Source organism: Bos indicus, chromosome 13, assembly GCF_029378745.1.
Source record: "Bos indicus isolate NIAB-ARS_2022 breed Sahiwal x Tharparkar chromosome 13, NIAB-ARS_B.indTharparkar_mat_pri_1.0, whole genome shotgun sequence".
Lineage (NCBI taxonomy): Eukaryota > Metazoa > Chordata > Mammalia > Artiodactyla > Bovidae > Bos > Bos indicus.
The window spans coordinates 12,772,632-12,796,527 of record NC_091772.1 but is presented as its reverse complement, the minus strand read 5'-3'; the positions used below and the strand labels follow the sequence as shown (position 1 = coordinate 12,796,527).

At 45.7% G+C, this 23,896-nt stretch overlaps 1 protein-coding gene across 10 annotated transcripts in view; it reads left to right on the top strand.

The window, feature by feature from the left end:
• The window catches only part of CELF2 (CUGBP Elav-like family member 2), a 671,895-nt gene that overhangs the window by 493,812 nt on the left and 154,187 nt on the right, over positions 1-23,896 (top strand). For 9 of the 10 annotated variants that reach the window (XM_070800750.1, XM_070800744.1, XM_070800748.1 and 6 more), the window contains one exon: positions 10,526-10,722. In XM_070800750.1, coding sequence (XP_070656851.1) covers positions 10,545-10,722 — 178 coding nt within the window. In that variant the 5' untranslated portion in view covers positions 10,526-10,544. Of the gene's footprint in view, positions 1-10,157; positions 10,354-10,525; positions 10,723-23,896 lie in introns of those variants that run through there. The other variant, XM_070800751.1, reaches the window with a different exon arrangement.

The window sequence follows — 23,896 nt, the reverse complement described above, 5'->3', positions numbered from 1 at the left end:
AAAATTTATTGAGCATAAGGTGACCTTTTAGATGAGACAAGGATAGTCATTATGCAGATTAATTATTCTACTGGGCAGCTGTCCTTGGGAACTCCTGAAGAATGTAAGTCAGCCCAGCTATCTACCAACATAAAACAGGAAATCTTTGAGGAATGGATTGGGAAGCTCCCCAGAGAGCTTAAGGGGCACAGGCATCAGGCTGGAAACTTTGTGAAATATGTTTTTGACTGCTCTGATGTTCTTTGTTTAAAAAAAAAAATAAACTTTTACTTTTCTTTTTATGCCACACAACTTGTGGGCTCTTAGTTTTCCCGGCTAGGGCTCGAACCCAAGCATTGGAAGCATGAAGTCTGCCAGGGAAGTCCTGATGTCCTGGGGTTGGTTGGTTTGTGTTTTTTGGTATTCTGTTTTTGACATTTCACAATCATGTGAGTTGAAGGCATTATCAGAAAAAAAGAAATACATCTGAACCTCATAAATGGCAAATGCACAGAAATACACAAATGGATTCTGATCTAAACTACAGTCATTAGTATGACGTAATTAGTTCTTATTAACCATCAGCTTCTGATTTTCCAGATCAATGGAAAGAAAAGCAGCATTGCTGATCTCCCTGTTTATCCTCCAGCCTCTACTGCTGGCTGCATCCCTAAGGCAGGCATTCAGGACTTAAGTTGTATTCCTTGATCACACATCATTTATGACCAAGGAAGGTAGTCCAGAAGCAGATTGAGGAAAGAGTAGCCTGAGATTAAATTTTGCCATTGATAAATGGTTAAATGAATAATGAATGGAGATGATCAATATTTAACGGAAGGACAGATAGAGTTCTGAGTGCCAGGCAAACTCAAAGGTCAGTGAAATCTTTGTGCCTTAGTCCAGAGTCGGAGAGCTCCCTGAACGGTTTTGAAACGATTTTATCATCAGAGTGGTCAGAATTAGGTCAGTGGCTGCACCGGGACAAGTGCACCTAGCGGTCATTTCGAGGAAAGCAGGCCTGATTCGTAACTCATCGGTAATAGGTGTAGTGACCCCCAGGTTCAGGACAGCAGTTCCAGACGGGGTAACATGGTTCTCTATGATTGTGGTGATGAATTGTGTAGTGTGTGACTTAACGCCGACAACTTTTAAGACTTCTCGCTGTGTTCGATCTGTTCAAAAGATACCCGTTGTACTGAGACTGAACGCAGGGCTCTGTGCTGGCCTTCTCTGAGCACTTATATTTAGAGCTGCTGTCTGGCACCCAGCCCCTCTCCATCTCCCTTTCCTGCTTTATCGTTTCTCCATTGAAATGCTTGCTTAGAAGATTTACTTAGCTTGTTTTACGCCCTGCTCTAGACTAGAAGCTCCATAAAGGCAGTTGTACCTGATCTGATTCACCGTTTTATCCTTTGCACGTTGAATAAGGCCTGAATAGCGGGTCACTTCAGGGTTGTATGTTGAGGGAATGCTTAAGACATCCGTGTCATCGGCAGTCCCACAGTCTCACCATGTGCCTGACTGGCGGCTCGTTAACGATGGTTTCCGTAGGTTGGACAGTCAGAGAATGGGCAGGCTTGGGCTGGCGGTCACCCTGTGTCACATGCGTGTTCTAAGACATTATTCCTGGTCTCAGATTTGGGGTGGGGCAGGGGGCAGATTGAGGCAGTAAGAAAACAGGGAAGTTGAATGTGAAACCCAGGTGGACGAAAGGAAGACGGGAAGAGGTTATTTGTAGAGGCGCTGAGCTCGAGGTAGTGCCGGCCCTTCTGCTGACTGTCTCTAGAGACGGTCAGATGGGAGGGTTGAACGGACGAGCCCAGGGGGAGTGATAGTGAGTGACAGGCCGGCTGGAGGGGTGAGCCCAGAGGAGCTAGGCCAGAGTGAAGAGTGGCGCTGGAAGGGCCTCATGGACAGAACGGGCTCCCAGTTCCTTGGAGCAGAGGTGGGACCCTGTGCCGTCCCCGCCCTGGTGTGGGTCAGCAGAGCAGGTGGTGGCCATCCGGTTGTGGGTCCGTGTGACACTGTCTGCAGGCTCCGGTCCCTTGTCTCAGATGCAGGGGGAGGGGAGGGGGGACCCTGAGCCACGTTCTCTCCAGGCCCAGCTTCCTTGCTGCAGTGGTTTTCTTTCCGTCTCATTGCCAACTCAGGGAACAGTACAGCTTGTCACCCTGTGGCTCTCATTATTGAAGACTCCCCTGGCAAACTGGACCACGAGGATGGAATGTGGTCACAATGCTGAATGCCAGGCCCCATGGCCAGATGAGTCCCTGTGGTTGGCTAACCATGAACCCTTACGTACCCGCTCCTCTGGGCCTCAGGCTCTGTGGTTTGGTTCTGTATTATACATATGGCTGGTTCTTCTCAGTGGCTACTGGTGGCTTAAAGGCATAAGTTACACGTTTCCATTCTCTCTCCTTTAGACCCAGCACCATTCCTGACCTACACGGCACCTGTGTATGTCAACACCTATGTAATAAAAGGAAAGAAAAGGGCCTTGTGTGTGAATAACTCTCAGGGGAGGGGAAAGGGGCAAAATCCCACCAAGGTGAACCCTCCACTTCTACCATCAGTATTTCTTCAGTGGATGGAGGGTGTTGTAAACCTGACCTGATTGCATTCTTTGTCTCACACAAGTCAGTCGAGGCGAAATATTGTAGCCAGTGGTGGAAGCAGGAGTTATTTGCCTTGGAAAGCACAGTCACTGAATCCCAGCTACAGGTACCAGGCACCAGGTCTGTTCTGTGTGGTCACTCTCAACATAATACATCCCGTTTTCATCATTTGCTGCCAGAATGTGAATATGGGAGACATTTTAGGTAAAAATCAGTGTTCACTTTGGGAAGTTCAGACCATTGTTGAGTTGTCCCCCACCTCTTGTCTTCATTTCGTAATGATTCATGTTTCACTTAATTGATGTGGGGCCAAGCCAATGTCTTCTCCATCATCCAGAAGGGCCATTTGCAAGCAGTTGCCCATGCCCACAGGTGGCTCCGTCAGCATTTAGCCATGGGCGGGTGAATCAGCCTGGAAGGGTACCCAGAAGGGGTGTGCAGCCCAAGCCAGCACACCCCCTCCCTCGCCTCTGTTGGCTTATCTGGAACATTGACCCCCACCCCTGGAGGGGGAGGATTAATTAATGTGAGCTCCAGCAGCACTTGGAAAAGGTGAAGCCTGATATAAATCTTATGCGTGATGATTATTTCCCTGTTGCCATTTCTAAAGGTTCATCTACAAACTTCCCTGTACAAATCCCTTATGCTCTGCAGTCCACAGAACTCTTTCTGATAAATCCCTGAGGACAGTGAGCTCCCTGAGCCAGGGCTGTCCAGAGCTGATACCCAACTGCCTTCCCAGCGAGGGCGGTCATGTGTTCAGACTCCAGGGACCCCCTGGATGTCGCCACATTTGCTGCTTTGTGGGGCTTTTCCAGCTTTCTGCTTTTTACCAGCAGTCCAGTTGAGATAAGCTAGTAAGGTCTCCCTTTTCCTTGGTGAGTCCATATGCCTGTGTTGTGCAGTTTTCTGCCGGAATGGTTTCCTGCCAGTCAGGATTGCGCTTCATCCTGGCAATTGAATGTACAGCTTTTAGACCTGCTGAATCCACATACAGTCCTGCACCGACTCCAGCCGTCCAGTGGAACACCCATCACAAGTGCATGCTTTCCCTGTGAATGAAATCGCTGTCCTGTCCACTGTTAATAAATTGTTTCTTTTCAAATTTTGTCAAAGTCCAGGGGTGAACATTGTACATGTGGTTACACTTGTAGGAAACTTGGACTTTTCTTCAGAGGAGCACAAACTGATTTATTTACAATTTGGAGAAAGGCTTTGCCTTCTTCAACGATGCTGGGTATTACTTGATCCATTTGATTTTCTGTGAATTCTCCCGTCCTGTCTGCAGAAGTCTCACCTCCAAGACTGAGGGCCCCGTCCTGTTACTGGTGAGGCCACTGTGGGGCCCTGTTCTGTAATTGGTGGACAGGAAACTCACAAAGCTTCAGCTGCACATGAGAAATGATATCAGACCCTTCCAGGTAAATATGGGAATGGCCTTGGTTTCATCGTCCGATGCTGAGAAAACTGATACCCAGAGAGTTTTGTTAGGTCTACCAGAATCTTCCAGCCATCCAGCGTCTCCCTGAGTGAGATGCAGCTGTGTCGGTCCACTGGCAGAGGTGCTCTGTTGAAAGGCAGTCAGAGAAGATGGAGGTGTTCTTCACGGCAACCCCAAAGTGGTGTGTTTTCAAAGGGAGCTGCAGTTCGCAGAACTCGAGGCTGGTGACGGCTGATGCCTCTTCCTAAAGGGAGAGGTTAGGTTTAGAGCAGAGGGTCACGACACTAGTAGTGCAGGACCAGTCTCTGATACGTTCCCCCAGAGAGTGGCATGAGAAAGAACTGATGATGTACCCCGCGCACCGTGCTGCCAGTCCATCAAGAGAATTCTGCTCTTAAACAGTAAGCCACAGCAAGAGGGACAGTGTAGAAGGCTGAGTCTCACGCTGTCCCGTTCCCCACCAGGAAGCCCCAGGCCCATTGCCAAGCTCTTCTGCTTGTGCCTCACACAGCTCAGCCTTGGGCAGTTTCCTCCAGTCACCACACAAAGCCTATTTCTCCATGGGCTATTACTTAAGTATGAGGATATTAAAAAGTGCTCCCTCGGCCCATTAAAGGAGCAGCCTGTCCACTGACTGCAAGGATGGGCCTGCAGTTGGGATGCCAAGCAGACCTGGCACAAGTTGAGAGAAAGGATGCTCCGGGGGCAGCCCCGAGCCACCAGCCACTTGCAGAATCAGAGAAGCAAAGAGCCATATGGGGACTGTGGCGTCTCTTTGTTGTACACATACGGAAACTGAGTGGTTACTCGATTACCTTGGGATCTCACTGTTAATTTAATGCTGAGCCAAGACAAGAACCCAGGCAGGCTGGCCAGTCCACTGCCGACTGACTTAATAACTTCTGGGTGACTCAAGCATTGGTGTCATATTCATGGCCCCTCATTTTGTTTACCCGAAACAACTTCCTGATGAAATGTTTTGGTGAATCTCAACTCTCTATTTGTCTTTAGAAAATAAACCACTTACATTTACATTTATTTAAGTTCATTAAAGTAGAATTTTGAAATTTGGTTTTTCAGTTGCAGTAACTTCAAGTGTGCAGTAGCCACATGTAACCCTTGGTTACCATATTGGATTGTGTGGGCTCCATTCCCATCATGGCACACAGTTGGCCGCACTGATACAGGAAGTCCCAAGGAACAACAACAACAAAAAAATTAAAATGGATAAAAAACTATGGAGTAATAAAACTGTTAGTAACTGTCAAGGAGATTGGGCTTCCCAGGTGGCTCAGTGTTTAAGAATCTGCCTGCCAGGCAGGAGATGCGCGTTCCATCCCTGGGTCGGGAGGATCCCCTGGAGAAGAAAATGGCAACCCACTGCAGTATTTTTGCCTGGGAAATCCCATGGACAGAGGAGCTTGGTGGGCAGCGGTCCATGGGGTCGCAAAAGAGCTGGACATGACAGTGACTAAGCAACAACAACCAAGGAGATTGGCTAATTTTATCCAAAGTTTTTCCAAGGCAAGGCATCTTCCTGTGTTGTTTTCAGGTTGGTATATTTTCTGACGGTGGCATTTTATTTACTTTTTTCAACTTTTATAAAATTATTTATAGCCACTTGGGATTTCTCATACCCATTTTGTAAGTTTGTTATTCTTTCTTTTGTATAGATAAGGGAGATATAATACAGAAAGTTTCTGTCCAAGGAACAAGATAAAATAATAGAAGTTGTCATTTATTTTGTTTGCATTCTCCAAAAAGAAGCCTGCATTCCCTGGGCTTCATAAAAGCTTGCATCCTAGAGTTAATAACAATAATAAGAATGCATTGAATCAGTTATTATAATGTCTGTAATATTTTGCTACTTAGAGGAACCTCAGAAGATTTTGCATATCCTCTGTTGATCTAGTTCTCTCTACTCGAAAATAGAGTAGGGAAGTAGGTCAGTGTCAGCACTTAAAGCAAAGAGTAAGCACTATCATTTTTTCCCCCCAACATCATCATATTTTCATCTTGGCTCTGAGATCAATATCACCAGTGCCTGCTGGCTTAGTGCCCTCCAACTTGTGGTCCGATTCCATGTGGCATCTGGCCTGGAGGAACCTTATGTGGCTCTTTGCCAAGAGCAAAAGTAGAATTGACACCCAGGATAGTATCGTAGTTTGTAGGTAGCAGAGATGTATGGGCTTGTGTCTCAGGCCTGCCAGCGGCCACTGAGTCCACAGGACACATCACCCTCAAGAAACCCAGTTCACAGACTATTAAGCAGTAACTGTTGGCCTTTGTTACTGTGTCCGGATTCTGTGTACTGTGTTCAGATTCTGCAGACACCTCTTCTTAGGAGAGTGACATTGGAAAAGTCACTTTACCTCTATGACTCTCAGTTGCTTCATTTCCAAATCGAGGATAATAATTTCATCTTTGTGGAGCTGTTGTGGTGCTCTTGTGTCCTGTACCTGGAAAAGCTGTTTGGCAAAGAGTAGGCTGTCAATAAATCTTTGAATTAGAAGCTAATTCCTGCCCTGTGCTGGGGGCCGAGGATCGCTAGGGAGGGTGGGAAGGGAGCTAGTCTAATTTCCTAAGTCTGAGATCAGATTGCAATAAATAGAAGGTGTTACTGAGAGTCTTAGTGAGAGTTGGGGTATCTGTTCCCATAATTACCCTTCTTTGTAGATCGAATTGATTTCCCTGTGGCCTCTGGCAAGTACCCCGAAAGGTTTAACTGTCACACACATGATTTCTGGCTTCCTTAGAAGTATCAGCGCTTATAGCCCCATGAGGACAAAAGAGTCGTTAAGTCTTCTGTAGAGATGAATATCAGCCGGGAAGAAAGTTGGAAGTCCAAAGGAGGAGGAGCTCGTGTGTTAGAACTAACTTACCCAGGCTCCTGATAACATACCATCGGGATCCAGGGCATGGGATTCAGCAACACAGGGGTCATCAATGGGGTAGGACCACTGATGCTTCGATCAGGAAGATGTGCCTTTGCTGTGAGTTTGTGTAACAGCTAGACATTGTTGGACTTAGTTAATGGATAGTCATGCTCTTAGCATTTGATGCAAACCTTTGAAACATTTGTTTGCAAAATGGCCAGGTAGTGGGAAGGATTCAGATATGGAGGAGAGGTGCTCATTCATGAGATCCTGTGGGAGTAGAAAGGGAGGCAGTCTCGGGAGTTGGAGACGCTTTGTGTGATTATGGAGAAAGTATGGGTTGTAATATAGTCTTAATAGACTCTTAGGTTCCATACTTTGCACCCGGATTCTCACACACCAAAAGAGGAAAGATGTGTGTATATGTGTGTTAGTGCTGCCTTTTATCTGGCAGCGTGATTCCAGGGAACCAGTAGGTCTTGCTCTTGGCCTTGTCTTCTCATAGATTTTCCACAAGCTGTTCACTCACAGCCCAAAACAGACCTTATACAATACTTGGCCACATGATGGTTTAGAAGTACTCTGTGCTTTGGAGCCCATTGGGCCTGTGTTCAAATTCTGCTTCTACAATGTATAAACTGGTAATCTTAGAAAAGGAAATTATTTCTTAGATATCTGCATCTGAAAAATTTCTCATAGAAATGGTAAAAGGATTAGATAATACATGTAAAGCACCTAGCATGGTATCTGGTCTAGAATTGCTCACTGAAAGATGCCTATTATTATTACTTAGGATATGAACTGTGTTTGAGTCCACACTAGGAAAAACTTTGGATTGAAAAGTAGACTTGTGGTGGTCACTCATTTCTAGTGCTTCACAAGTGCACAGAAAAGATTAACGGTGGGAACAGGTGACACCCATTAGACACTTTGAACTTGGGGCCACATCCTGTAGTTAGCACATGGCTCAACAGAGGTGAAGTCTGTTGTTTCCATCTTACAGATGAAGAGTCTGAGGCCCAGAGCAGCACAGTTAGGAAATGATAGTGCCAGGATTCAAACCCCAAGTGCTAACCCCCGCTGGCATCAGGACACAAGAGGTCTAAAGGCATCCGTGAAGGATGACTGAGGGGCAGGGATTTTAAATACACACTCCCCAACATAAAGACCAAAAGGTGAAGCATAAGCCCCTCTTCACGGTGTCTCTCCCTTTGCACCCCAGGGAGTGTGTATTTATTTATTTATTTTGAGAAAGTAGAAATGGGCCCTTGTTTGGAGACCCATGAAAGAACACTTGCTCTAGAATTCTAAGTTGAGGTTTAAGGACCAGTGTGCTGCCACCTGGTCCGTCTGTTGTGTTAACTCTGTTCAGAGGAGATGCAGGAGCCCCATGTTCTGAACTTCCGTTCTCTGTTAGCTGGGACCTGTGGCAACGCCTTCCTCTTTTCATTCTAGCTGATTGTCAACAGCGGTAACCACAGGCCCTTCCTGTCCCAGAAATAAGTCTTGCCACACTCTCAGCTCTCAACGAGCTGTGAGCGCTACATTCTGTTCTGCGTGGGGCTCTGCCACCTCCTCCTTGCCAGTGTCAGCCCTGTGGGGTTAAAAGTGTTTATTGAATTCCCAGAGGGCAATTTGAAAAGCAGTCGAGGTGCATGGGAAGAAGATAAACGCTCCAACTCTAATATAAACAAGCATTATATTACACCTAAATTGTTGAAGGAAGGTTTTGTGCTCAATATTGTATTCAGTAGAACATTTTTTTTTTAATATAACAATAAAGTTGATTAGAGAAAGCTCTGAAAGTGCTTTCAAGTTAGTCTGATTGTTTATCTCAAGGATTAAAGAAAAAAAAAAATAGAGTGGTAAATTGGGGCATAAGGAGAAATAGAAACTGAAGCCAGGACCTAGTTGAAGAGTATTTACCATCTTTTTCCTCTCTGGATTAAACTGAATTCAGAATTTCTCCTTTCCATAAGTTTTACTGCTGTTGTTTGTTAGCCATCAGTGTCTTTTTTTTTTCCCCAAGGGCTCAGGACTAACCTAGTTTTGCAGCAAATTTAAGGTGCTCTGAGGGGTTTTGACTGAAATAAAGAAACCTACTTAAGATCTTTGAAAACCTTCTTACTGTTACCCTAGGCTACAGTGAAGAGACCATTTTCAGTGAAGCTTTAGTCCTTGTGGCCATTTCTTGACCTTTCTGCCTCCTGGGCTAGAGGCTGGGGTTGGGGAGCAGTCATGAACATGGCTCTGTAGGTTCTGTGTTTGCTGAATTTAAGTGCATTTTATATGTTTTCACAGACTGAGGATTAGTACTGCAAATCAGTGCTGCTCAGGGCAGTCAGCCTTGTCACTTGGCAGAGTAGGTGGCTTTAGGGTGCATTGGGGGAGGGGGGAGATGAAAAGAGTATGTGGCTTTGCTTTATTATTTACTGCAGCTTAAATGGTGGAGGGATCCAAGCAAATATGAATGCCTTCATCATCCTTTTACATGTTGGTGACTAGAATTGCAGGTTCTAAACAAGCATTCTCTCTTTCAAATGAGGGTTTTGGAAAACAGCATTAAGGAGGATTGATATGTAAAAGCTTATGGTCTTTGCTCTTTGTATCAGCCCCAGATATTTATTGAAGCTGGGAGAAGGAAAGGCAGACTTACTCTTTTCTCTCCCAAACGTGTGATTGTTTAGAACTCAAGTGCAACATCTGGATGTCAGATATACAGAGAGCAATTTATGGAGTGTGAAAGATTTGAAATATTCAGTGTCCTTTAGCGGGAACTCAACTTTCTGGGACTGCTTTTTTTTCCCCCCTCCTATCACAAAGCAGGCAATTCTGAGATCGCCTTTGCCTCTCTGAATTAAAGCCTTTGTGCCCTGGTCCCGTAAACAATGTGCTTTTTAAACGGGAGCCCTCCTCCCAGCCAGGGCCCTTTTCTCCAGCGTGGGTAGCCAATCGGGTGCACCCAGCCGCATTGCTGGAGCACTTTCTCTTCTGAGCAGCAACAACGTACTAATTTGATGCACACATGGATGCCTCGCGCGCTCTGCAAATTCATCACCAGCATCTTGCATTAGTCATCTGACGGACTGCCAAGTGTTTCATTTTCTTTTCATGTGACTTTATTATTACCACCTCTCTCCTGTCTTCCAAAAACCTTCCAAGAGGGGTGGAGGGCGGGGTGGTGGGAAAGGCAGCAGAAATCCAACCTTGCCTTTCTTTCCACATGAGAGCCAGTGTGAGACTGATAACGCTGCGGATGCGTTGATGGCAGCCTCGCGGAGCGAGACCTGCACTTAACTTGCAGCTGCCTCCCGAGCCGGGTTTCAAGATGTCCACGCCCCGGGTGACACCCGGTGGGGCGCTGCCCCGGGCTCGGGCGGCGGTGCCGAACAGCAGCCTGCAGTGAGAGCCCGCGCCGCGGCCGCCGAGGAGCAACCTAATGGTGCCTGTGCTTTGTTTTAGTTCATCACATTTCCACGACTCATTAGGCACTTTGCCCCGTGCTCCTCTTCCTCCTCCTTCCGCCTCCCCGCCCCCACCCCACCCCCGATTTTTTGTCTTCCTGTCCCTCGCCCTGCAGCCCTAACTCTGGCTCCCGCTTCCCTTTTTGACAGTAACGGCACAGCCAACAAGATGAACGGCGCTTTGGATCACTCAGACCAACCAGACCCAGATGCCATTAAGATGTTTGTCGGACAGATCCCCCGGTCCTGGTCAGAAAAGGAGCTGAAAGAACTTTTTGAGCCTTACGGAGCCGTCTACCAGATCAACGTCCTCCGGGACCGGAGTCAGAACCCTCCCCAGAGTAAAGGTACAGACAGCAGGGCGCTCGCGCGCGGGTCAGGGGCGTGCAGTCCAGGCCTGCGGGGGTTGGGGTGGGGGTCCTGGTTATTCACGGGAAGGGAGGAGGGTGAGAAAGACCCGCCCCGCTGCCCCTGTGCCCCGTGGCCAACGGGCTCCTCCCAGCGCCCCTGCCTGCCTCCCGGACAGGTGGACCAGCTGGCCTCAGATGCAGGGAGGGAGGAGCAGGGGGCGGCCGCGCCTCTCTCCAGGCTCGTGATTCCTCCCTGAGGTCACTTTCTAGGCAGCGCAGGCTCTTCTGGGCAGAGTGGCTGGCCTCCCAGAGGAATAGTGTTTCTTAGCCTTGCATTTCAGGATCTCTTTCTACCCGCCACCCCCCCCCCCCGCCCCCTCCACTTTTCTGTTACTGCCCATGTAATTACAATTGCATTTCACTTTTCCGTAGCCTGTAGGGATCTTGAAGTACCCTATAAACAGCAATAAGCACTGGCGTAAGGAATAAAGGGTACACTTCTAGGAGGGACATTAATTCTTGGGGTCTAGATGGAGATCATTAAATGAAGTGTGCCTTTGGGGAGAGGAAGTAGCACCCTAGTGGCCTGAAATAGTTAGCGCACCTTCAGAAATGCTTGTGGTTTACGCCCTTAGCAGTGCTAAGATTCACGTGTGCAATCTGGAGGCTGTCATTGCCTCCATTTTAAGATGAGGGTGATGGGGAGGGAGGCACCATTCTTAAATAGAGGCTGGAAACGTCTGTCCAGGTTGAAGCTTCTGGATATTGGAGTCACCCATTGTGAGCTCTGTGTAGAAATGAATTTACAGTATCTCCTCTGCTGCTACCATCTGTTCTCTGTCCATGTTTTAACCTTACTTCGATAATTGTTTCTCTCTTTTGGATCTTCTGGTCTTCCTACCCAGGGCTCCTCCATCTCTTTGTGAGCGTCACAGTTGCTGTTTCCCTGCACCTCGGTACTTCTGTCTGGCTTGTTATCTTTTTTCTCTGCTTCCTCTTATAAGAGGTCCTGTAAGCTCAGTGTATGGCTTGTACACACACTTTAGTTGAACACAGGAACGTCAGCTCATTCTCATCTCTGAGCCTCTTTCTTACTGTCAAGGCAAAGGGCTACTAAGTCATTGTTGGAACTCTGACGTTCTGAGTCCGAGAAATGTTGGGCCATCTCTGGTTCCCTGTAGATGCTGAGGTCTGATAGGACTTTTTGGAAATGTTTGAGAAATTTTGAAACCCCTTGTTGCTGTTCAGTCGTTCAGTCATGTCTGACTCTGTGACCCCATGGACTGCAGCATGCCAGGCTTCCCGTTCATCACCATCTCCCAGAGCTTGCTCAAACTCATGTCCATTGAGTGGGTGATGCCATCCAACCATCTTGTCTTCTTTTGTCCCCTTCACCTCCTGCCTTCAATCTTTCCCAGCATCAGGGTCTTTTCCAATGAGTCAGCTCTTTGCATCAGGTGGCCAAAGTAAAACCCCTAGATCATATCTATTTTATAAAGGTGAACAGGCATGCCTTCAGATTATGTTTATAGGACTCTCCTTTTCTGTCTCAAAAACTGTCGTGTAACACCAAGAGTGTTTTCAAAAGAATGTATAGAAGAATTTTGTCACCACATACTTGATTGTCCCATAATTTGAAAAATATAAATTAGGTATCTCAAAGTCAAGAGGGTTAAAAATATCACAAATAGGGCATATCCCTAATATTGATCATATTTCTAAACTCTTTACTGACATATTTCCCAAATGGAAAAGACTAGAATGTGTTTTAATATTTTTACAGTGTCCAAAGACAGTATAATGAATGGGCTGAAGCTGAGGACTCAGCTAAGAAGGGCCCTCCCACCTTCTGGAATAGCCCCCACAGAAAACTAGGCTGTCAGCAGTAAACCGGTGCTTGGGAGTCAGTAACCACAGTTCATCCTTGACTAGGAAAACGTGCTTGAAAATTTCAGTTTATTCAGCATTTTTCGAAATGACTTCTGACACAATGATCAAAGCTTTATTGTTACACCACCTGGTTACGTGCATTTTAGCTTTTGATCACACGTTTCTACTTTAGCCAAGAAGACCTTTCTCTAAGTCAAGTAAGTGTCTGTGCCTGACCTAGTTCTTATACTATTTGCTCTCTTTTCCTCCATGTTCCTCTGAGCAGTATCTTTACCAGGCTATATTTGTGACTTTATATTTTAATTTCATTCACTCAGTCTTATAACTGACTTCATTAAAATAGTTTGTATCAGCCCACAGTCTTGGAGAGAAAGGGAGACCTGGTAAGAGGACTTACTCTTTTTTCAACCCATGCTGTGTACCAGGCTCTATGTTAGGAGCTTTGTATGTGTGTGTGTTAGTTACTCAGTCCTGTCTGACTCTTTGTGACCCCATGGACTATAGCCCACCAGGTTTCTCTGTCCATGGAGTTCTCCAGGCAAGAATAATGGAGGGTGTTGCCATTTCATTCTCCAAGAGCTTTGTATAGTTATCTCATTTAATTCTTACTGGAATCCTGAAAGCAGTTGGTCCTAGTCACATTTTACAGATGAGAAAAATGAGCATCACAAAAACCTAAGAGATGTAGCCTAGTTTACCCAGCTAGTAAGCATCAGAGTAGAAATTTCAGCCCAGTTCATCTGTCTTCATGGGCCACTCCATCTTACTTCTCAATGAGATGAGGCTGCATCCAGCCTTGAAAGTGAAAGTGTGTTAGCCTGTCAGTCACATTCCTGACCCAGGGATCAAACCCACGTTTCCTGCTTTGCAGGCAGATTCTTTACTGCTTGAGCCACCAGGGAAGCCCTTGGTCTGCTTTATTTCAGGATTGGGTAAGAGGTCCTTTCTCTAAGGGTTCCCCAAGTGAAAGGTAGGAATTTTGCCCTTCAAGAACAGGGTTGATTTTGCTTCTGTCTTTGTCCTTAGTTTTTGTACTCCTGGGTTGAGATTATACATCACTACAACTCATGGCATCATGGGTTAGAAGTCACAGCTGAAATCATTCAGGTCTTACCTTTGCAAATATAGGTCAGTTCCCAGTACTGTGAACTTCAGGTCTCACATCAAATATTGCTTGAAGTACATGGGCTGTCAGCCAAAGCTTGGAAGAGTTTTTGTTATAGAGACATCTCTGTTGTAACAGTGTTTGTTGTGATGGGATTTGAGCTGTATAATGACATTCCTCTTGGAGGATTACAGCCCTTAGCCGCTTACACATGGAGATCAACCATCACCACTTTACATTATCTTTGTGTTCATAGGTAAAACAATGAGCCCACATTTACACTGGTTCTGACTCTATTAACATAGTAAAATTGTCCTGCTTTCCTGGGGCTGATGTCAGAGCCTCAGAAATTAGAAATTTGGAGGCTCTCTCTAAACATGGTTTAAATTATCGAAGGCTTTCAGGGTAGCCTTGATGAATTGCATTACTGACATCAGTGGTTTCAAGGAAGGAGACAGAATCAGGCATTTACCTAATACAGGTGAATTATGTTTTTCCTCTCATTTTCTATGTGATGTGCTATTTAATCTTGCGGAATAAAAACTTTTTTCTATCTTTGAAAATATCCTTTAAGGAAACCTAAACTGTTTCTTCTCTCACATAAGTGTATGTGTTCACTGAGCAGCCTCAGCAACTCTGGGGAACCTGGCTCAGTAAACCATCGCACCTCTGAGGTCCTAGGAAGAGCATGTTTTATTGAGCAGTTATTGGTCGAGTAAAGATAGTGAGAAATACTCTATAGTAGTTAAGAGCATGGCTTTTGACCTCAGCAAACCTCGATTCAGTTTCTAGTTACATCACTTACTACATGCTGGCCTTGTGCATGTTACTTAATCTCAGCTGGAAATGGAGACAGTCCCCCAGTGGGTTGCTGAGATGGAGAAATCATATGCTTTGCACAGAACTGGACTGTGGTAGGAGTTCACTGTGGTGCTGGTTGTTACGACAGTTATTAGTATCATCACTGTCCCTGAGATCTAATAGGGACAGTGAGGCAAAGAAATACACAGGTCTCTATGATGTAAGAGAATGTGAGATAAGAGTAAACAAGAAAGAGATGAGCATATTTGAATTGTAGGGGTTCAGAGGAGGGATAAATAACTTGCAACTAAAGAAATAGGACAAAATGGCATCCTTACCAAGTCTTGAAAAAAATAATAAGATTTGAGTAAGTAAAGACATCACCAACTCAGTGGACATGAATTTGAGCAAACTCCAGGAGATAACAAAGGACAAGGAAGCCTGGTGTGCTGTAGTCCATGGGGTCACAAAGAGTAGTACACAACTTAGTGACTGAACAAGCAAATAAAGACAATATTGAATACAAGTAGATGGACTGGCCTGATTCTGGTGTGCAGAGGAGAACATGCAGGTTGGGTTCTGGGAACTGTCCCAGAGTTCAGAAAAATGTGAAAAATATAGAAATATAGAAAATGAAGGAAGAGGGGATGAGGAGGAGGCTTAGAAATGAAGCCTAGGGTCAGTTCCTATAGAGCTTATATGTCAGGCTAAAATATTTGTGTTTTATTTCTTAGAGAGCCAAGGGACTGGGAAGATATTTCAGCAACAGGGAGGGTGGCCAGGAAACTGGTGGCCTGTGTCAGGGAGTCCATGGAGCCTAGACAGGACACTGTCATGGTAACGGAGAGGGAGAAACCAAGTGACCAAGATGTGATCGTGTGGGAGGAAGTGGACTTGAGAACTCTTTTGGAGCGGTAACAGTTGGGAGGTTGTGGCCTAACTGGGGAAGGAGTCAGCAGGTGGGAGCTGACAGGGAGCCAGGTGGTCAGTTTAGTCTCGATCACATCGAGTCTGAGGTGGCTCAGAAGAGTCGAGCAGAATGTGGGCCAAGGAAAGTGATCGTATTTGGTGATTGGAGGACCTGGGAGCATTTCAGAAGGATGGGGGAGGTTGGGAGAGGGATCATGTAGGTTTCCACGTGGGGCTATGAGTGGAGACTACCTTTTCTGGGTGTCAGGGAATGAAAGGAAAGAAAGCTTACATGCAGCACTTTTTTTTTTTTTGGAGCCAAAGGTAAGAAGATAGAGCGAAAAAAGTTAGTGCAAGGTAGATGGGGCTCAGGGTCCTGGAAGGGATGCAAGGAGTGGCTGAAGAGCACGTGTCAGGGGGTGGAGAGATGCTTTAGTCGAGACAGTGGGGCTGTTGGGACGAAGTAACACCAGAGTGAGTTTTGGTCTAGTGGAGGGAGATGAGACTCGGTACACGTGCCCCTGGACTTCTCTAGAGGGTCGTACATTTCTGAGAAGTCTGGGTGGAATCAAAGACTTAAGAAGAAAAGGTGAAATGACTGCCTTGGAAAATCCAGTAGGGAAGGAACAAGGGGATTATTGAGCTTGGAGGAGAGTGCAGTCACCCTCAGGTTGTGTCTGGTTACAGTGGGCCCTGGCAGCTGTGGTTCTCTGTCCACTGGCGAGTGAGCCCGAGAGATGCGGCTGGAGGTCAGGAAGGGTACTCGTTGCATCAGGATATTCACTGAGGTCTCAGGTGGGGAAGCTGGTGAAAACAAAGGGTAGCTCTGGTTTGGGAGAAGGAAGAGCTGGTGGGTAGAGGTGGTGAGTGACATACATTCTGAGAGGTGGCAGGTTGTGGGAATGGTGTCCATGGCACCCAACTCAGAACCTGTAAGTGGTACATAAATTTGTGTGTCTTAGACCATCACTCTTGCAGTTTCCATTTTAATCAGAATTATACCCCAGGATCCCAGCACCCTGGAAAAACCTACTCTCTAATGAATGCTAAATTATATTTCCCTAAGCTCCATCAGTTAGGTATTATTATTCTGATTTTACTGGAAGAAACTCTTCAGATTCTGTGCTGAGTGACCAGAATAGTCATTTGATGTTTGAGATGGGGAGGCAGAAGCAGACCCTTGGCCCTGACCAGTGCCTCGCCCATCACATTTTTACTGTCTCTCTTTGACTTCTCAGCTAAGAGAGAACTAGGAACGGGAAGTGGCCTGCATTGACTAGTGCTCCGTGCCAGAGGCCTGAAAAACAGAACTTCCTTTTTTCTTGAAATGTGCTCAGGGGCCATGGCGTAACCACCATGCAGCTGCAGCCCTTCCAGCATTGCGAGTCCAGGGTGGGTGGAATAAAAGCCACATTCACCGCTCCTCAGGGAAGGGGGATTACCTTTAAGCTTCAAAAGAGCAGCTTTTGCCCTTTCATCTCCTGGTTGGTCAGGCTGCAATTGGAGAGGTGCCAGGGCTCACTTTGGGTGATTTCATCCTTTTCTTTTCCCTCCACTGATCTTAGGTGATAGAATATGAGTCCCTTTTTTCCTTCTTAATGCCCTTATTTCAGTCTTCAGGAATTCGTTCATAAAAATCTACATTCATCCTCCTCTCTTCCCAGTTCAATACGATGGAAAAGTTGTCATGGAGAATGAGATGTCAAGGAATGAACAGGGGAGCTGAAGAGGAGGAAGAGAAGGGTGGAAAGCACCAAAGCTAATTGTCTTTATTTCAGAATCTGGCGAGACAGCCTGGAGGCTAGAACATTCCTCTGGGCTCAAATGAGAGCAGGCCCTGGAGCCATGGGACTTAAAACTGGTGTTTATTATCGTGGACTAGTGTAGAGAACCAGCCTCAATCTCTGTACCTTTGCAGGGAGTGATAATGCCTACCTCCAAATTGTTGTATATATCCAGTGGGAGGGCAAAGCAGTGGGCAGCTGCTGGTAGAGTCCAGAGGGAGTTGATCATCTTATAACCTTAAGTCTTCTTCAGAATGTGCAAGGCTTGTGAAGAGCACCTTCAACCTTGTTATTTGAGGAAGAATATTGAGGGGCTGGAGTGGGAGCAGAAAGGCTTATTTTCATGTTCCTTGCCTTTGCTTTCTCTCCCAAAGATTCTCAGAAACTTCCTTAGAGCAGTAAAAATGTCCTTGGAGCCAGTTTATTCCAATGCTTTCCTCTCAAAATCGATAATTGAGAAAGAATTCAGAACGCAGGAAGATGAACCAGTTTTACATTTTTAATGGACACGGGGATAGGATTTCTGCCCTGAATTTCTTTCCAACGAGGGTGGCAGGCTGCCCTAGATTGTCTGGGACAGTCCCAGTTGTGTTAGTGCTGCCTCCGTGGCCCGCAGGAAGGGTGCCTTCACTCTGAATTAACTTTACGTTAACAGAAATTGCTGGGTAACGTATCATGACATCCTTTCATTGTTGTCTGACCGAGGTCCTGCAGGATAAATATGAGATGCAGTCAGAGGCTTTATGGTCAAGCCTGCAGGAAGCTTTATCACGTCCTTGGGAGAGGTAGAGTCATCAGTCTTAGCATATGGTTATATTTTTTTTTAAAAATTAACAATTCAGTCTTTTGAAATGGTGAGTCTTAAATTATTGTAGCTTATGTAGACCGCACCCAAGGAACTGATTGAGATAAATGAGAGAGAAATGTTAAGTGAGCCTTGATGAAATCATAGTGAGGAGGAATCCTTTTAAATACCCCATACTCCATGCCCAGAGATTGGGCTATACTTGTCTACCTCAGCCTGAATTTCCATTATTTATATCAGAAGGGCGGAGTCTACCCTGGCAGATAATAATCTGTCCTGGGTACATTTTGATCCTTATATCTCTGGAGGGAAAAAAGAGGAAGAAGGGGCAGGAGAGAGATCCAGAGGACACACAGAGACTGGGCCAGGATCCAAGAAGAAATGAAATTAACCTAAGGTTGCTTCTCACCATTTTGTTTTCTTCTCCTCTGTCTGGTACATCAGCTGGTCCCCAGTCATTTTGTCATCTGTAGATTTGTATTTCTGGAATTAAAGTGTCAAAAGAATAAAGAAAACAGGCTCTAAACAAAAGGAGAATGGGCCCTTGGGGTAGAAATTTGCCATAAACTGTAAACCTAGGGTTTCCTGGTTTCTGTTTGAATCCCTCCAACACATGTTAGAGGTTGACTGAAAAGGCCAAGTTTAGGAGGTCTCACAACTCACAATTCCCACGGATGCATTGATAGTTTTCCTGCCTGAAAGTCTGACTTGCCTTTTTATGTGCACCCAAGGAGATTTCCCCACATCAGAGATTCTCCACCATCTGTTATGCAGTTGTACCACCCTGGGTCACCATGCTGTGGGTCATTATGAAACCAGTCTTTGGAAATGGGAAGTCCAGTGTCCTAGCCAGAAAGAGAAGTGCTCTCCCTGGGTAATGCTGCTGGTTACTCTGCACGACGCAGGCATTACCTGGGAATGGCCTTAGCATGACCTTGGCTCTTCTCTCTCTCACTCCAAGGACCCCAGATAGTCAGGTCATCAGGTTGAAAGGTTGACTTTCCTCCTGCTTCCATCTTGGCTTCTAATTAAAGTTTCCAGTCAGCCATGGTTATGTCCTATTTTAGAAGTGTTTAGAAATGCTAGCACTAAAAATATAAATAAAATCATTACATACTTTATAAAGCATTAGCTCCATAGATAATATATTATCTTTAATCATCCCAACCGTGATAAAAATATACCATGCTGTTAGCAAAATTAGCTCCCCCCACCTTTTTTTAACCTTGTGTTTGTAGATTTTCTTAAAAGACTGAATTTTCACTCTTGGACCTGTGATCCCAAATGCTACCATAATTGAGACATGAGGTTTTTATACCTTGTCCAGTTTCACTGATGCTGAGACAGTCCATTCTCACGTTTTGTTATCTGATATTGGCTAGTCCAAACCTCTTGCTAGAACAATCCTCCTTCCCATTGGACATAAGTGATTATGTCCAGGATTACCCATCATGAATAAATGCAATCACTGGGACCTCCAAAACCAACGGAAACTAAACAAGGATGAAAATAGAGTTGGTCAAATAGGGAAAAGTAGAATGCTAAAATAATGAGTTACCAAATGATTGATACGGGTTTTTTATAGGCTCTGGTAGCAGAAATGATAGATGACAGTGTTGGTCAAGAGAATTGAGTGTGTTCTGACCCATCCTCTGAAATGCAGGGGAAAATCATTTAGAAATTAGGTATCTCACTAGAGAAATGTGCAATGAACTAGACCAGTTAAATATAGTAAAGAATCAGGGACTTCAAATGTCCAAAGATATTTTCAAATCTGCCTTGATGAGTACATGTGCTAGAGAAAGGAGCACAGAAAAAAAGCCACATGTGGAATGATGGATTATGATTTCACAAGCCCGTTCTTCACTGAGTCACATAGACAAAAAGCAAGCAAAGAAGTAGGTTTGCTCTAAATGGAAAAGGGAGTTATTTGGCTGAAGAGGGACAGGTTATAATGGTAGGAAAAGAAAAAAAAAAATCTAGTGGTTCCAGGAGAATGGGGATGGCAATCTAAATGCCACAAGAATTGATATTAGGATCAATACTTTTTCACTCTCTATGTAAATGACTGAGAAAGATGTCCCCAATATAGTATCCATGTTCTTCCATTAATTCAAACTGGAGAAACCCAACTGGAGAAGTATACCTGGGGCAGTGATCAGATGGAAGAATAAAGGAATCTAATTTTCTCATTTCTATTAGAGAATCATGAATTGGAATTAGAGAAGTGAATCAAGAGATTGAAAGAGAATATCCACCCATCACACTCTTTAAGTGACCCAAAATCTGAGTCGTTGTAAAATGTTTTGGGGTGCATTAGATGTTTGTAGAACAAATTCAGAACCTACATGTGGGTGGAGACCTGTCTCTTCAAAATTGTCTTCAGGGTCCTCTGTGCTGTTTGCCTTCTTTTCAGTTTTAGGTGAAAAAAGTGCCCCTCAAACTCCCTGTGGTTTAATGGAGACCACATCATAGTTGTGTAGAGCAGTCAGATCAGGGGAGAGGGGAAGAGGCATAAGAAAGAAGGCTCCTGACGAGTGAAGGGTCCAAAATGGTTCCCCAAAGGCTAAATGTTCCAAAGGAAGATGCCAGACGCCCAGTGTTAAGGAACAAGTAACTCACTGCTTTTCACAGAGCTTTTCACTCATATATAGGCCATGGTGCCTCATAGGAGGAAATGTTATTGAAGTTCCATCAAGGAGATGGACGCGCTTCAGAGGCAAAGCAGCATGAATCACAGAGGTCCAGGAAGGTGCTCCCGTCTGGAGAGGTCCCGAAGGTGAACTTAAAAGGCCCGAGAGCATGGAGTCGTGAGGATGAAAAGAGAGAGGATGCAGCCAAACGTAAAAAGATGGACTGTGCTCTCCAAAATAAAAAACAAGAAGAGAATGTGATTGAAGTTTGGGAGATGCTAAGGTACAGAGTGAGGCTGTGTGGAGATAAGCTCTTCTGATTAATGCTGAACCCCAGGATTCTGGGGCTTAGCCTTAAAATGTTGGTGCGGCAGGCCAGGTGTAGAGTTGGAGCAAACTTTTACACAGAGGAGGTGGTGAACTTAGAGAAAAGGATGAAAGTTAGGGCGCGGGTGGGGGCAGCTGCTTCCGGGAGTGGTCCCCTGGAGTGGTCCTCAGATCGGCACTGCCCCACTGGGACCTTGTGCCTCCCTCTTTTGTAAGAAGGATCTGGAGCTTAGGGTGACCTTGAAAGCCCCGGGTCCCATTTAGTGTGGAATTTTAATGTCCAGTAGAAAAGACAAAAGATGTGGCCCAGGAAACTAGCCACGTGTTTCCCCACGAACCCGTCACACGGCAATAAATGTCCATCAGCACCTACTGTGTGTGGACTTCCCAGGTGGCTCAGTGACGAAGAAGCCACAGGAGGTGCGGGGTTGATCCCCGGGTCAGGAAGATCTGCTGGAGGAAGGCATAGCCACCCCCTCCACTATTCTTGCCTGGAAAATCCCATGGACAGAGGGGCCTGGCAGGCTGCAGTCCACGGGATCGCAGAGTCAGACACGCACCTACTGTGTGCCAGGCATTGTACTTAACTGCTGTAACGTGGAGGTGAACAGGCCATGTTCTTGGCCCCACCAGGAGAGAAAGCATTGACTGGCAATAAAGGAAGGACTACATGAGTCCTTTAGAAACATGCAGGCAGCTTGGGGTCATCACTGACCACTTGGTGTGTGTGTTGACTCTTTCAGAGCAGACACTCAGGAGGCCTCGTGAGCCGAGCACCCTGTGCCGTGTGTACAGCAGTGGTGGGGCAGGGGTTGGGGGACCCCGAGGTTGTACGATGGTGGGAGTCGGAGGTTTTTCTCTTCAGCAGCGCACCCCCTCAGTACTTTCCCCTTTTTCCTCAGCCTTATTTTTCCTTCTTCTTTCTCCTCCCCGTAGGGGGTTGAGGATGAGATCAGCCTAAGTTTTACTCCATCAGCTTGACTGAGGGTTCTCTGTTAAATCCAAGGGCACGCAGTGTGCAGCCCCCTGTTGGCATGACTGAGTCTCTGGTCGTGTGTCAGCTGGTCCTTACTGTCCCCCTCAACGTCACCCTGATTGGTGCCAGGTCCTGAAGACGGGGCTGGCCCCTACCTGGTGGAGCTGCGTCCAGTTGACAGGGGAAGTATATGTGTCCCGTGTACAACACACAGATACTCACACATACACACCCCTACGTTTTAAACTTTCTGGTAACTCGAAATTTACCTCTTTGAACACCGTTTCTTCCACTGTATGCATTATTGCATGCATGGTAGACTTCTGAGAAGCAAGTTTTTCATAAAATACTGGCTGTAAGTTGCCTGGTGTAGGGTGAGGGCTGAGGGAAGGATGTGGGCTCTGCACAGTAGGTGTGGGAACAGAAGACAGATGAGAAAAGCAACAGTAGTGGGTTCTTACCCTTGTGGAAGATCTTAGACAATCCACGTGTATGGAAGGGCTTTTATAAACCTAATGATTCTTTCTCAACGAGTGTGCTAGAAAATATTACACGCAATTTAAATCTGCATTGTGTAGGAAAAGAGAAGGATGTGGTAGCATGAGACAGGGAAGGGGTAGTCAGTCAGAACCAGTGAACTCTGGGGAAAGGGGTAAAATTCATTAAAACAAGTATTTGCAACTCAAGAGATTTTTAGAGGATCTCCTATAGATTCCAAACCTAAGTAGTTGTTCAGAATTCTGGACCCTAACGTGCCCAGTCTGAAGGGCAACAGACTCTTTCAGAATAGTTCTTCAGAATAATTCTATGTCTGATTATTCTTGATCCAGCCCTGATTCCTGTGGACATTCTATAATGACGCAGGCTTCACATCATAACTGCTCATTGGACCGTGTTTAATATTGTACCAGGCTTTCCATTTGGGGCCTTTCAGGTTTGGTTTTTGTCTCTGGCACTCAGACGTTTCTGTACAATCAGTTTAGAGCTGACATTGCAGCTCAACTCCCATCCCATACGATGTTAGTCTTGAGTTATTTTCAAACGTTTGTCCCAGGGCCTTCATGCTGTTGTATGCAGACTGTCTGGTTACCAGCTGCACTCAGTTTTGAAGATGGTTGATTGGCATTAGAGGCGTGTTTTGTGACCACGAGTGGAGTGGAGTTTCCCGGTTTTCATGGCAGGAATCCCTAGGCTTACTAGACTAACCATCGTCCAGAAGATATTTCACACAGAAGCCAGTTCTTAACCCACTGCTACACCCTACCCAGCATCACTGCTGCTTTCAGAAGCCCATGCAGGGTAGCTCATTTTGGATGTGACCCTTAATTACCATTAATGTAATGATTGGAGGAGTCACCACTATGAGAAGGAGATAAGCATGTTGGCTAACACGCGCTTTATGTACACAAACATTTCTCCCTACAAAACTTCTATTCCTGAGGCATCCCTTATGTGGGACCTACATTCTGTTGAGTCGAGTAGTAGTATAGTCGTGGATACCAATTCTGAATAGGTTTTCCTAGCACATTACAGAGTTCCTACAACCTAATCCAAGATGTCAAGATAAGACTCAAGATTCTTATTTGTCACGTTCTGTGTTGCTGCTTAAAGATTCTCCATGGTCAGGGTGGTTGGTGTTTGTGGAGTTGGGTGTTTGATTTTTGTCTGTTTTTGCGCATGAATTTTAGATTTTAAAAGGAATTTCAGGTTGTTAAAAGGAGGATGTAAGCAAAACTGTTTGCATGAGTTATGACAAAACATTGCTTAATTTATTCACTGCTGCTGTGCCGAGTGGAGGGCCCTTCCCCTGTGCTGGGGGGAGGGGCACTTCCGTTAGGCTGGGAGGATGTAGGCTGACTTTTTCACTCTCTAGATGGAATCAGGTTGCTCACTGGCAGAGCAGCAAGCTGGGCTTTCATCGCTTTAACGCTCCAAGATCCC